The following is a 14832-nucleotide window of genomic DNA, read 5'->3' as shown; positions in this document are numbered from 1 at the left end:
GCATTGTGTGGTTTTGGATTACAAAACTATGCAGGTGTACCCATGAGCAGGCAGCTCTCAAGTTTTTTTCAAATGAATCGGCAGGAAGATAATTCTCACAGTAATATTGGACCTCAAGATTAACTCACCTGACTTTTGTTTTCCATCCATTTCACCAAAGTATTTGTTTTGCCTGTTAGGAAGGTTTTGAACATGCCAACAAGACTACATACAATACAACATTGGGACTACTGGACAAGCCAAGCAATAAAAGGAAAATGAGAGTTACAGTACTTGCACCATTTACTTCTATTATGAAACAGAGAGGCATTACCACACTACATGCTGTAAACTCAGATGTTCAGAGATTACTGGGCATGTCCCCAAGCTGTGCACCTCCACCAGAAAACTGTAGTTTCAATTCTCATTTGCATGTCACATGATTTTATAGATTAACATTGCACAGACTGATATGAATATCTGCTCCTGCTGAGAGTGTGAATATAGTATCAATTAAAAAGGCTGGTTCTGGCAAAAATAATAGAGTAAACCTACAGAAGACTTCATGTTATAAATCCATTGACCAGAAATGCAAGAGAGGAAAACCAGAATTCCCTGAATATTTGAGTAGACCTAAATTTCCTATAGCTGTCGGGGAATAGTTGAACATCCTGACAGAAATCAGAAATAAACTCATGCCTCTGCATACTAGTCATATACAACAATAAGGCATCAAAGCAGCACTTACAGCTAGAGAATATCAGAGGACATGAGTGTTCATCCATTGGGAAGTTGTGTAGCTGCAGCTGGCACTCGGCATTGATGGTAAGCCTGTGAAGAAACCAAGTGTCTGTTATTACATGCCAGTACAATGAACAGTCAGAGGAGGAGGCTGGGAAACCTTAGGTATCATTCAAGAATATTCTGACATCCATAAGTAAGGCCGGAAAAGAAAGAACTATATTTGCAGATTGTTAGTTTGCTATTTAAGTCTGATCCAAAGCAACGATAACTATGTAAAATAATTTCAGACACATCATCAAGAGTTTCTTGATCCCAAGAAATCTGTGCATGTGTTTTTCTCTAGACAATTTATTATCAAAGGACCTGGGATGGAAACATTTATTCTTTATTAAAAAACTCAGGAAATATGGTTGATGTAGTGGTGTGTAATTCCACATAATTAAAACCTCATAAAGAATCTTATAAGAAATCTTATCCACATATACTTAAAGTGTGAACTTAAAATCCTTTCAGCCTCTTTCAGCTGTCTCTCAATATATGTCTATATGCCATTCTATATTGTACAGATGCAACAAACATATCAGCAGAAACATCTTTAGTCCTACTTGAAAGCTTGTTTTACATGGCATCCCTAACACAAAGGATACTATGAATGGAGCTAATTTAAAAATTACTAATAAAAATCAATAACCTTCAGTCTGATAGCTTACAAAGTGAATGTATTTACCCAGGGAGATAGAATTCAGTGTTAGTTTATTGTACAATCTTTTTCAGTAAACACTACATAATTGCATGCCAGAATTTCTGCAGCAAGTTTGGGTCATGTGGGTTTTTCCTTTTAGGAACTAAATAAAAAGCTCACAAACTGGATGGGGAAAGGTTTGTGTCTCAGATTTAGGATGGTGCAGAGAAAACCTCTGTCTTGGAAAAGGTCACCTGTGAGGAATTTAATAGTGTTATTGTGCTGATGGTAGAAGAGGACTTGCAGTGCTGCAGCAGGAGGGCATTCACATCCAGAAGTAGGCAAGGAAGAAGATGGAAAGGCCTGGACCTTGATTGAACCTTGTATTTTCTTATGAACACATAGCACCCATCAACACCTGACAGTACCAGGGCATACAGTAGTTACCTCTTCCATGTCATACCAATTCTGACACTTAGGTAAGATAAACTGGTTTTGAATTACACGGTGTTAACAATGGTCAATGATCATTCTAACAGGTTTTTTTGCATAAAAAGGAGGTTGACCTGAGAGGTCAAAAAGTACTCAAAATATTTTTCACAAACTAAGAATGTTCACTCCAATGGATCAAGTATTACCTCTCTTCTAGCTGTTTTAAACAAAATTTGCAGTTCATTCAGCAAATAGTTTCTTTAGTGATAGGTATGTAAGTCTAACTACTACTAGGTAGATATTTAACTTGCCCTGAAATACTGTAACAGGACTTAAAAGGAAAAGAAAACACATCTAATCAAAAACCCCTCAAAAAAAACCCCAAAAAAACCAAAAAAACAACCAAGAGGGATTGGAGTTGACATTGTAATCAAAAAGTCTAAAGTTTGCTAAAGGCAACTGAAATAAGTAAGAGCTCCTCACAGTGGAGCAAGCTTAAGATGGAAAGGGCACTAAAAATATCAGTAGCTTTTCCAACTGTTTATTTCCTTCCTTATTGTCTGCCAAAGACTTTCTATTGGACCCCAACTGCTAATGCAATTATGACTGGAATATGCAGTTGCACCAAGAGGGCTGAACACAATCGCTGAAGAAAATGCAGTGTGAAAGGGATGTTTCTGAAACTGTTTGGTTTGTGGAATGTGGCTTATGGCACAACTCCCTTCTGAACAACCCATCTCTTCCATAAGTAAACACATATTTTGATTTCCACAGGGTTTTTTTTAATACAGGTATATAGTATACTGTACATATAAATACTGTATATATATACACTGCACTTCTAACATCATATAGTTTATTTCTAATATCATAGAGTTGATGGTATCAAAAAGATTAGAAAAATTCGAAAAACCTTCTCTCTAGCAATTCACCCTTGTGATGAGATGTAACAGACTATCTTTCAGCATGACTTATTCAAAGAGTCAAGTATCAGCATTAGCATGAATCTAGAAATGCTTTATTCAGCCCTGGTTTTATGGGACTACCTTTTATTACAAGCACTAAAAAACCCAACTTCTACAATTTAGACATACCTATTTCTAATTCTGTCTTAGAAAGACAAGACTTTGTTTTCTAAAGTTGACAGTACTTATGCCTGAATATTAAAATATTTGTAAAGCATGGTCAGGTAAGGATCAGAAAGAAAACAGCTGAGGAGAACACAGATACAGCGGAAAATTACTATTGCAACACCAGAAGCTTTGAGCCCTGCACCTTGCCAAGTGCTCACCTGAGGGTGTACAAGATCTTGCCATCATTCCATATGCGGAGGAGTTGGTTGGGGGTGGTGATCCAGTGAGCCTCCGCTGTCTTTGAGTTACGAAATATAGTGTCTGGGATCCAGATCAAGCCAACCATGTTGCTGTTTAGAGTCAGTATTTTCATGGTGCTGTTGAAGCGAAGACGGCTATCTGTCCACGTCTGGGCAAAAAATACATCAATTTGATACTCCTGCAAAGAAAGTATGACACACAAATTGAAATCTGTTCCATACTTCCCACTACTATTTGGTGTTTGGTTAGGCCTGTTCTGCTGTAGAGCCACAGGATACATTCTGGCCAATGGAGCTATGCTTTCTTTTTGTTTTGCTGCCTGAGGAAATTTTCTTTTCCTTTTTTCTTTCCCTTCCCCCCCCTCCACCCTTTTTTCAGATCTATGTGCTTTATGAAACAGGCCAAACATCTCACTTGCATGGTCCTGTGCGATAACAGTTTCTGCATGAGCACGTTCTTTTCCATTGTATCTAAAAAGTCACAGCTACAAGGTACAATTTGTAGACTTCTTTGTCATAGGACAGACTGACAAAAGACATGTGAAAGATGAACAGGACCAACACACATAAGCTAGAGAATGGTAAATTTCCCTGATTATGCCCTTTAGGGAGAAGATCGTGTAAATTCAGTAAATTAATTGTTCTGCTTGCTAGCAATTGTTCAGACACTGTTTCTGAGGCCACACTGCAGCAAAATGAAAAGGCATGTTAGTGCTCCTTTACAGATACCTCATGTGCACCTAATGCTAGGAGTGGAACAATTGGCCCTGAATAGGCTAATACCATAATTTACATGAAATTCATCCTTTCTTTCACTCGATGTTTACTACTGTGTTTTTGTAAGTAAGCCATCATATTAGGTATAAATGCAGAAATTAAAATACATATGAACAAACAGACAAAACTACATAGGTGAACACATTAAAAATGCTGATTTATGCATTTAATACCCCATAGAAGAAACTGAATTTTAATTTTGTATTTGAATTGCATTTGAATTCACATATTTTGTATGTGAATTCCAGCCACCAGAGGTTGGGAAAGGTCATGTTACATTTGTTTGTGTTCCTCTTCCTCTTTTCAGACCCTGTAGAAACAGACATCTGACTGTGTCATGCAATACCCTCTCAGTATTGCAGGTGTGGCTGCATCCATAACAGAGATGGTGTTTGTTGATGGGACACAAAGTGTATGCTCTACAACACAGGCTATTAGAGGGGTTGGGAATAATCCACAGGAAAACAACTCATTAGGACCCCTGGTAGATGCACTCTACCAGGAGAATTAAGGCTATGTGGAAAGTCTGGAGTGTCTTTGTCTTTGACCACTCTGAACTTCTTTTTATTGCCTTTTTGTTTGTCTATTCCTAAGTTTTAACACAACAGTATTATATCTTTTTTTCTTTATAGATAGTAAGTAAAGGTTGCAATCTGGACTGAGGACAGCGTTTTTGCTAAGAGCCATCTGTTTTTCCTACACTATTACATTTTTGGCAGGCCATCCTTCCAAAGGTGATGTTATAACACCAGGAAACCTAATCCACTGGCACTGTAATCCAAGTCCAAAACACACTTTGGGCCTCTCATCTCTAGATGGTAAATGAGCAAAAGGTGCTAGTACGTATCCAAATACCAGCAGTAGATTACCTCAGGAATTAAAGCCTAGTCACCAAAGGCATTAAGGACCATATTCCGTATAGCTTATCTCGCTACCATTTTTCATTGTATTATTAGCTTTATTTTCTCAGGGAAGATGACAGATTTGAATCTGAAGAGACTTTCATATTGATGACATCTTCACACATCTGAAGGATGCAATGTAATGCACCCAGTGTACCTTTATTATTCGAAAAGAACATCTTTAGTTCACCACATTTTAGACGGTAGAGCCCTGGTCTTGTTTCTTTACAATCAATTCCATTTTAGTCTTTGGAAGTCTAGTGAAATCATTTGGTACATTCAGCTCCTGTAGAGAGGAATATGCCAGACATGTCTATGGGTTTCTCCAAATGCTGTGAGAGAAGAGTTGCTTTTTTTAGCTCACATGTGAGAATCTGTATTTATAGAATCAAAGACCATTTGTATACAGCTGGCTAATGACAGTGCTGTCTTTTCATGGGACAAGTTTTTGCGTGATATTCATATTTGAGCTTATTTTATATGAATGCTTCATTTTGACTAAATTTAGAAGCAACCATAGTTCCTTTCTAGTATATCATACATATTTAATGATTTTTAGGATTTGAGATATTCAGGATTTCTACCCCGTCAAAAGAATAATAAAGACCTTGAGCTCCCTAACACATTGTCCTGAGAAGGTACTGCAGCTAGATCTGAGAAAAGTGGGCCCCAGGAGCAGTATAAATGTAACATTGTGATTTCTATTCCGGTAAATTACTTTGGCTGAGAAACAGAATACATTAGCCTAGAAGCAGGGTAGTGCTAACACCACTGTCCACCTCCAATTTTTTATCTTCTTTACTTATTACTGCAACTAGAACATGCCAGCAAAGGTCATTATTCAAAATATCTCTGCAATGGGCCACTGTAACTCCATTCACCTTAATAAAAGCATTTCAACTCAAATTAAATGGTTCACAGATCTTTTGAATTAATTAGTTCTGTAAAAAACTCAATTTTTCTTTTTGTAAACAGAGGTCAGAGAAATCAAAGCAACAATTTAAAAAGCAAAGTCAATAAGTTGGTGGAAATTGACTTTTTAAACACTTTATCCTTTTTTTCATTTAAAGTATTTACAATGCTGTCAGAATGTACAGTCTACAAAAAAAATCCCAGTAAAAATACACATTTCCATATAATATCTGAATTTCAATTCTCTCCATTAATCTTTTTTAGAAGTCACTGTTACATCAGTACATACTTTACATTAATCTTTTGGATTTCTTCAGTCTTGGTTAACCAAGCAGATAATGGGGTATGATATTTATGTATTCACTCTACTATAAAGGTACAGAGGTGGCTTTCAAAATTGGCACTCAGTTCTTCTCTTCTAATGGTTTTAAGCCTATGCATATTTCAGGAAAATTACCTCTATCTTCCCTGACAACAGATACTCCATTCCCAGTGAAGTCAACAGCTTCCATATGTTGCTTTGCACAAAGCTGGTACAGTGATCTCCAACACACAGCATCCAACAAGAAACTGCCAGAAGAAAGGTTTCTATGTTGGTTTTATATACAGCTCAATATAATGTAATATAAGAAAGTAATGCTCTTCATTTGCTAGCTAATATCTGCCATTTTAGATCTTTATGAAATGTAACAATTGCACTTAGAGTTCAGAGAGGACATCAGGTTTCAGTGATGTGATGCCTCAGATGAAGTAGCATCATACAACTCTTACAATATTCTTTATGTTCTGTTCTACTGCTGCAGCAGAAGTGTTGTTAATATCCTTCTGATTCTTTATTTTTATTTTTATGTTTTTGGCAGCAACCATTGACTACTACAATGAACACAGGAAGAAGTCAAAACCAGCAAAATTTTCGACAAGACTGCTTCACAGCAGCAGAAAAGTAAAACTATGTTCTCCATGGAATGCCAAGGTTGTGTACAGTAAATTGTTCTCCTACTGAGTTTTTTTGTCTTAATGGTACCTGGTTTGCCATACTAGCAAAATAAACTTAAGATTTTTCCTACTTTATACCACATATTCACACTTTGCCTTAATGCATTAACTGAAGCTACGCTCCAGAGCAGCCAAACTTTCAAAAAAGCATTCTCTTTAAGAAGGGACAACCCTAACAGAAGAAATAGGTCTACATGCTAACATGAAGGGAAATTCTAGGGAAATCTTATTTCCTTTAGTACATATACATATTTCTGAAATAGTATTAAATTTCACTGATAGGAAATTGATTATAAACTTGAAAGAATTGATAGAAGTATAATTTATTATCAGTTTTAATGGATTTCATTTTGTTTGGCTTTAAAAGTAAATTCATGAACCACGCTACATGTTAAATTGCCCAGTCTTAGAAAATTCACCGAAATGAAAACTGTTTGAGAAATCCACAATCTGTCCAAATCTGATTATATATGGATTCTTTTAATTATAAAAGAAACAGTTTTAAGAAATTGAGAAAGTAGGAATGTGAAGCTAAAATATGAAAATTTTTCCTAGTTGAAGACTCCTGACATATACAAGTACTCAGCTGAATCTCTAACCACACAATATTATGTCTTTTAAGAAATTTTAAATTATCAATATTTTTTACTCTTTCTGGAAAGAGTACATTAAAACTGTATCAGTTTATTTGTATTTTGTTTGATTATATGGAAATATAAAGACTCATTTCTGACAGCTAATGTGTATCTCTGTGTGAAATGTCTTTGTTTTCTTTTTTACCTTCTGATGATAAATAGTTTATGACCAAGAATTTGTCATCGGTTCTTTTTTGCAAATTACCCTTAAATGAATGCTTTATCTTATACATTTCATCATGTAAAAAGATTGTTTTACCTGCAAGACTTCCATTGCAAGAAACATTCAGTAAAACCTGAAAATTATAAGTGACATTGTGTCACTGAAAACCTCTTTATCACCCTCTATGAGGTTTTCTTTGAAAATGGCATTTTAAAATTGGCATCTGACAACATTCACTTAACTTCCAAAAGAAACTCCTAGAACCAAGGAAACAGATTATGATCCTTTTACAGTACACTATGCAAGTAATTGCCTCATGTAGAATATTTCTTCCCATTCAAATTTCATAAGTTCTCCTTTAAATCCAAAACATTTTCTGAGAAAAATGACTGAATGAGACAAGGAAAGTTAAATGGTATTTTTCTGTTATATGGTTACATACAGAGCAAGAAGCTAAAGACAATTTTTCTTTTTTTTTTTTTTTTCAGATATTCCTAATGTGGTTTCATTAGTGCCTTGAAAATAATCAGGTCAGCAGTGAACTGCTTGCCCTTCACCTGTGTAGGAATGATAATGACTGGGAGCACCTTGAAAGTGCCATTGTTTGAGGCATCTGTAAACACAGAGAAAAATACACGCTTTTCAACCAAGTCTTTCATTGTTTTCTCAGTCAAAAGAGCCACCAACCTGTTGTTGGCAATAAATGAAGCTTTTCTCCTTTCATGGTGTATCATTTTAGCTGTTGGTTAATCCTGGAAATTACTATTTCATTGGCTGTCGCAGTCAGGTAATGGATTTGAATGATTATGGATAACAGTATGGCATGCCTTTGTTGCTTCTGCTGCAACCTTCTTATTTTCTGGATTTTCACAATTCTTCACAACAGTAAAAACAATAATATCAAGAGTCTTTTCCTTGGAAAAAATGTGAGAATTTCTTGCATGATACTTTCCAGGTTATTATTATTGCCTACCAGACAACACACCATCACCCCAAGACTCATTTCCCCATAATTTAGGAAGTCTTTGGACAAATCCTGCTATCTTTTCTGGTTGATTCAGAATTATTTCTCCAACTCTTCCAAAATGATATTTCCATTGTAGAGCCTCTATATTGATTGGTGATGGAGTGATACTGTCTTTGATTAAAGCTGCTACTGGCATTTGTATGAGGCTGGTACTCAATCAACTGAAAACAGCTAGATAATTAGAGTCCAATTTACATTATGATTATTCTGTGCCCTCCCACCCCCCTTGTATAACATGTCAACATACCACAGTACACTACAAACACTGTTCCAATAAACTTGGAACTAGTCTAATAAATGCGTAAGGGACAAAATATCCTTTAGTTACCAAAGGGCTTGACTTCACCGAAGTGGGTAATCCTATTTGTAAGCCTAAAACTGTTCTGGAAGTAAGTATTAAACTTTGGTTTTTTATTTCAGTCCAAACCATTCGGTATGAAGTACGCTTAAAAAATTAATAATGGTAGAATGCCTTACATGCAAACAGTGCCACAGAAATATAAAGCACTATGGTTTAAAAGGGGACATGGGATGGGGCTGTTCAGGGAAACAGGAGAGAAACAGAAGAAAAATCTCTGAAGGGTGGGAATCTCCCTCTTACTACACTCAGCCATAGACCGCAGGTGAACACACAGAGAAATGTTCTTTCTTTATGCCCTTGTCATGCTTGGATTAGAAGTAAGAAGAGAAGGGTTTGAGATACTGTCTTTTAATAGGAAATGTCCCAAATATTAAAGTGACACTCATGATGTCTGTTTATTTAGTCTGCAATTTGATGCTCTTGAGAACATTCAAAGAGCATAATCTCTTGAGAGTTTGAAGTTCATCTTCAATAAAAGTATATTTTTGCAGCCCAGCTCACCACTCAAAGGAAAGTTCAATCAACAACTGAATTGCCAAAATTATCCTGCAAAGGGTTGTCTGATTGATTCAGCCGCCTCTTTAATTTTGTGACAAATGAGTGAAAGAGAAAATGCTCCCTGAAGTATGGGATGAGTGGTTCCTCCTTTCTGAACCAGTACATTCCCACATTTGACATAAGAAAACCCGAGAGTAACTGTCTGGAGCACAGCCCACCTTCAGCTTCCCTGATTCAGCCAGTCTTACCCTGGGCTACAAAGAGGAGAGAATTGTCCTCTGTCTAGTGGAACATCTTCTGAACAGACTTTTGATAATTTGAAGAGGCATAGGCCATGCTGTATTTTTGATATTGATGGAAATAGATACTTCCACAGCAACTGCTGCATGATGTGTGCTGATTTTCCCCCAGATTGCATGGTGTATAGATTATAAAAAGCCAGGAACTACAGCAATTCCAGGAGAGCCCTAGAAAGCTTACTATGTTACCTTAGCACTATTGCTTGACAGCTACTGGTTGTTTTTTCAACCTGTGTGCAACTTGCCTTCTAGTTTCAAAATTTGGTAAAAACTTCTCTGGTATTCTGTGGAAGGAAACTGAAAGTAGTGGAATGGTCTACCATTTTTCCAGCAAAGCCATTTTGAATCCTACATACTCTCATTTTGTGGAAATAACGCAGAAAGAAATAAATGAAATCTGCTGGAGAAAACCCAGTAAAATAAAGAGTGTATTTCCCATGCAGTGTATATTCAAAACTCTTGTGGTATCATTAAGACCAAAACAAGTCCTCTCTGAGAACAGTAATTCTCACAACATTAGTCCTGAAAGTTTGACTTGCTTTCAGCACAGCTTGGGATGAGAGAAGTAGCACCATTAGGGCTGCCTGCAACTTTTCCTAAAGTATCTCTGCCAGCCTAGAACTTCATGTTTTCAGAGTCTGCCCAGAAGCTAAATGGGCAGGATTTATTTCATGCTGCATACAACAGTGGGTTTTGGAGCCTGAGGATCCATGTCAGGGATCACCTTCCCATTCTCCACAAGTCTGCTTTGTTTCCACTTTCTGTGCTTCTTCTCCAACTCCAGATCCTACCTTTATTCCTAGTAGTCTCTATTCAGAGTGGAAGATCTCAGGAAACACTTTCTCACTTTTGGGCTTTTTTCTTTTCTTAAACAGAATTTATCTTTCCCATCAGCATTAAGGCTGTACCTTCAAAAGATGCCCAGAAGAAATATATAAAGAATGATTAGGTTTACAGTGGTAATAAAATATATAACTGAAAACTTTCCAAACCTTTTTATGTTTAGAAAGAGTTTCAATAACTTGCTCAAAAGACTTTCAATAACTTGCTCTTTTGTGAGAATTTGCTTTGATACTTTCATAATGTTACAGGCATGATAGTTTCATGGAGAAAATACAATGAAAAAAGCAAAGTCAAAATTGAGATTGTCACCACAGATATAAGGGGTATTCAGGTTAGCATTGTCAAAATATTTCAGCAAGTAGTCACAGTTGTCTCCATATGAATGCTGAATGCTTTGAATCAGAAAAATAAGAAAAAAGCTCTTCTCATCACTGCCTCAGCAGGAATCTTGGAGCAAGAAGGATAGAAGCTTGCCTTCTTCAGTACACTATTGCCCTTTGCCTGCTCAAGGGATTATTTCACTGATTTCTTGCTATTATAAAGAGGGAAAGACAGCTAACTTCAGACTAAAAACAAAGCATGCAGTTATCATGCAACATTTCCTTTCTCTGAGAAAACATTTGTCTGTCTCATTCTGCCTATTTTGGCTCTTTGGAGGCTAGCTCCAGTCCTGTTATATTTCAAATAAATTCTTACACTCAGTTAAAGGAAGGGCTGGAGATTTTTGTTTTGGTCCATCCCCTGACATTCCTTCATAGCTTCCCTTCACTCCGCACTGATGGACTATCTCTTCTGCTTTGATCAATCATTCTATAATCAGAAACACAGCATGAAATTAGAAAGAATGCATTTCAAAAAAACAGCAGTAAATCTATTCTCTTCCCTTTTGATGGAAGACTCCTCATACTTGTTAAACACTGCTGCTTCCCATTTCTTTTCGGACTCTTCCATTGGCTTCTGTTTCTCTTAAAGCATTCCCAAAGACATCCTGATTGCTATGATCATTCCACAACTGCATTTCCACACTCTTGGTGTGTCAGAAGGGCTAAGGTTCACATCCTGTTGCAGACAGGGCCTGATGAGAAGCTTTGCCTTTGATGAGATATAACTATACGCTCTTAAATTGGGCTACTTTAGAGAAAGGGACATCTAATGCATGCAAGGAAGTCGCAGAGGAAGTACTTGGCAGCAGGCAGACTTGATCACTGTCATCTGATGAGCAATGTTACTCAAAATGCTCATCAGAATAGTCACTTCTGAGAAGATTGCTGCTGGGAGGAATAATATTGTTGGGATTGACAGAGAAAGCACAGTGCCCACTCTTACCTGTAATTTAAGGCTTTACTAAGACAGCAGACAGGATGGAGTTTGAGAGAGAGAGAGATTTCAAATGCATAATTTAAGAAATCAAGGTTGTTAACTTGTGAATTTAGTACGACAAATGCACAAGGACAAACTGAAGTCCTGTGGAAATAGTAAAGAAATAAAAATGAATAATTCCTATTAGAAGAAACAAAGAAAGAGAATATTAAAAGTCTGTGAATATAAGTTAATTGATGTACTTAATATAATAAAGCACATTATCAAGATCTCCTAAGAATACTTGATATCTGAAAAAAACCCATAAAACAAATCATAAAGATACTCAATTAGAATTTTAGTATTCACATACTACAACAAAAGATGTTGTTTAGTTCTTGAGGCGTTACCTTATTCAAAAAAAAAGCTAAACTTCCCTATTGACAAAAAATAAATGCATTCTCAAGGACTACACACAAGACTTTATGCTCATAATCTCTGTTGAAGAACCTCTGACCAAAGAAGTGAAGGAATACTTTGAAACATCTTTTATGCCATCAGCAAGCTAGAAAAGGAGAGCTTACCATGATGTTTTTATGTGTACTGTCACTCTTAGAACAAGATTAGCTGTAAAGGAATGGGAGATAAAGCAGTAACGAAAAAACAGACATTCATTTCAGGGTTGAGGATCAGGTACAGTGATGGTTTTGCACTGAATCGTGAGTGAGAGGCAAGATGGTAAGGAACATTTGTAAGGAGCAAAATAGCAGGTGGCAAAATCAGATGGGTAAAAGTCCTGTTCCAGCTGTTCCCCTCCAGCATAATTTTTAGGGTAAACTGCTGAGGCCACGTTATATCTTAAGGAACGAAATGCCACTCTACTACAGTATTGAAGTATCTCAGAAAGTTGCTCTCTTACAACACTATGGTTGCAGGGAAAAAAGTTACAACTTTTTCTTTCTCAGAAGCTGAGATATTGAGAACATTTTTGTCTTCTCCAGGATGCAGCCAAGTCACAGCTCACCAGAGATTTAAACACCGTTCTTTCAAGCCCTCTCCCATTTCAAACCATCCTGCCACCCATCTTCAAGGGTCAAAATAAATGCATATAATTCCACATTCGTTGTGCTTTTCCTCAAAACAAGCACTAACTCATTGATTGCATCTTCACAGCTGAATAAAGGGAGACTACACACATAGCTCAATCACCACACATCCAGTCGCTCACCTTATTTCACTGCCAGCTGACTTCCTTACTCTGTTCCTCATAGGGTAAATCTGCAACAGAGGCAGCTAAAATATAGAAATGGAGACATATACCGGTTGGTGCCATTCAGTCCTGGGGACAGGTATTGGTCCCTGGACATCTTTGATTTAGCAGAATAGACTTACTCAGATCACAAACTCTAAATTTACTACAACAAAAGGGGAGTTAAAAGTGTTGGATGACAGAAATCAAGGAAATAAATGAAGCAACAGTGAGCAAGGGAGTTATATTCTACATCCACAGGATGTGAATAGGTGTTACTCGGATTAAAAAAAATGATGCACAAAAAAGCCGACTGTGCACAAAGTAGTAGAAAAAGATCATCTGTAAAAGCCCTAATTTGCATCTGAGGAAAATGAAAATATTTAACTGCTCTAAAAATGAGAAGACGACTGCTCTGCCACATAGGCACAGAGAGACACTCTGTAATGAGTCTGCATGCAAGCCTTTCTTCCTCTTAGCCTCCACAGGAGCCAGGGCAGCCCTCCACCCCTCTGCACTGTTAGCTCAGGCAAAACCAGACCCCTCTCTGCTTCTGCACTACTGAGATCATGCTTTAAGGGGAGATTGAGAACCTTTATTTGAAATATATAGACCCTAAGGCTGTGCTGACTGCCTTACTAGGCTGAACCAAGCCTTCCCACATTTCCAAGCTCCAATTCAATGCTCACCTCTTCAGAAGAAAAGAAAGCAGGCAAATGTACTTAGACTTCATCTAGGCTTTACAACAGAAGCAAAGAGGCATTTCAACACGGGAAGTATCTGGAGGCCTTTCCTTGCCTCAGTTTCTTCACCTCTTGTATATTTTTTTTTTATTTTATTTTGATCTGGTTTTGTGGGCGATTCCCTGGGGTCTATTCACCCAGGTCATGCTTCCTACCAAGCCTTCTTGTGTTGGGTGGTTTGACACTCAGAATTAGTTCTGTCTCCCTTCAAGACCCTTCTTTTTAAGTCAAAGTTCACCAAATTCCAGTTCCTCCTAGATTTCAGTCCGTTCTTTTTTGATATGAGACTTATTAAAACACTGGTAATTCTTCATTGTCTATAGTCAGGGGAAAAGTGACACCAGATGAAACAGCAGATGGCTGATGACCATTCACTGGGCCACTCAATAACAGCAATTTCAGGAGTCCAGGCTGTTCCTATCAGTTTTATATGAGCATATTATACTCACAAGCTCCATCACTCACCAGTTGGGGAAATTCAAAAGGAGACTACCAGAAATTTTCAGTACCTCATATCACTCTTTGTAAGATATATCTTGCAAAGCTCATTAGGGAAAATGAAATACAGTCTTGTAATGATGTGCAAGACAAACTCACTCCCTAAATCAGCATCTCTTCTAACACTGCACAATTAGTAACTTATACTGGCATACAGTTTTTTACACTATACTAGAAAGAATAAAAAGTGCAGTTTCACATTCTAACCGGAAATGAAGTAGGTAATATACATATTACATAGGTGATACATATATATAGGTGACAACACAAGCAATCCTGGTATGCTGTACCTAAATCTCACAGCACCTGGCAGGTAAGTAGACATAAGGGCAGCTGCATCTCCAACCCCAGTGAGGAAGGCACTCCATCCGTTGCCATGGTAACATTCCCACCACTTCTGCTCACTCCCACCCACTCCACTGGTCCCCTCCCTGTTGCTGTGGTAACCACTTGATACCAG

General features: G+C 37.3%; 1 protein-coding gene across 1 annotated transcript in view; it reads right to left on the bottom strand.

The window, feature by feature from the left end:
* GABRG3 (gamma-aminobutyric acid type A receptor gamma3 subunit) overlaps window positions 1-14832 on the bottom strand; it is a 305027-nt gene that overhangs the window by 137157 nt on the left and 153038 nt on the right. The window contains exons 4-5 of the mRNA XM_029964775.1: window positions 3129-3349; window positions 728-810 (exon numbers count right to left, since the gene is read on the bottom strand). Of these exons, the coding sequence (XP_029820635.1) occupies window positions 728-810; window positions 3129-3349 (304 nt within the window). The remainder of the gene's footprint in view (window positions 1-727; window positions 811-3128; window positions 3350-14832) is intronic.

The sequence above is a fragment of the Manacus vitellinus genome, unplaced genomic scaffold (assembly GCF_001715985.3).
Source record: "Manacus vitellinus isolate BGI_N305 unplaced genomic scaffold, ASM171598v3 scaffold_7_pilon, whole genome shotgun sequence".
Classification (NCBI taxonomy): domain Eukaryota; kingdom Metazoa; phylum Chordata; class Aves; order Passeriformes; family Pipridae; genus Manacus; species Manacus vitellinus.
Note: the sequence above shows the minus strand (reverse complement) of the source record. Positions and strands in the feature narration are given on the sequence as shown.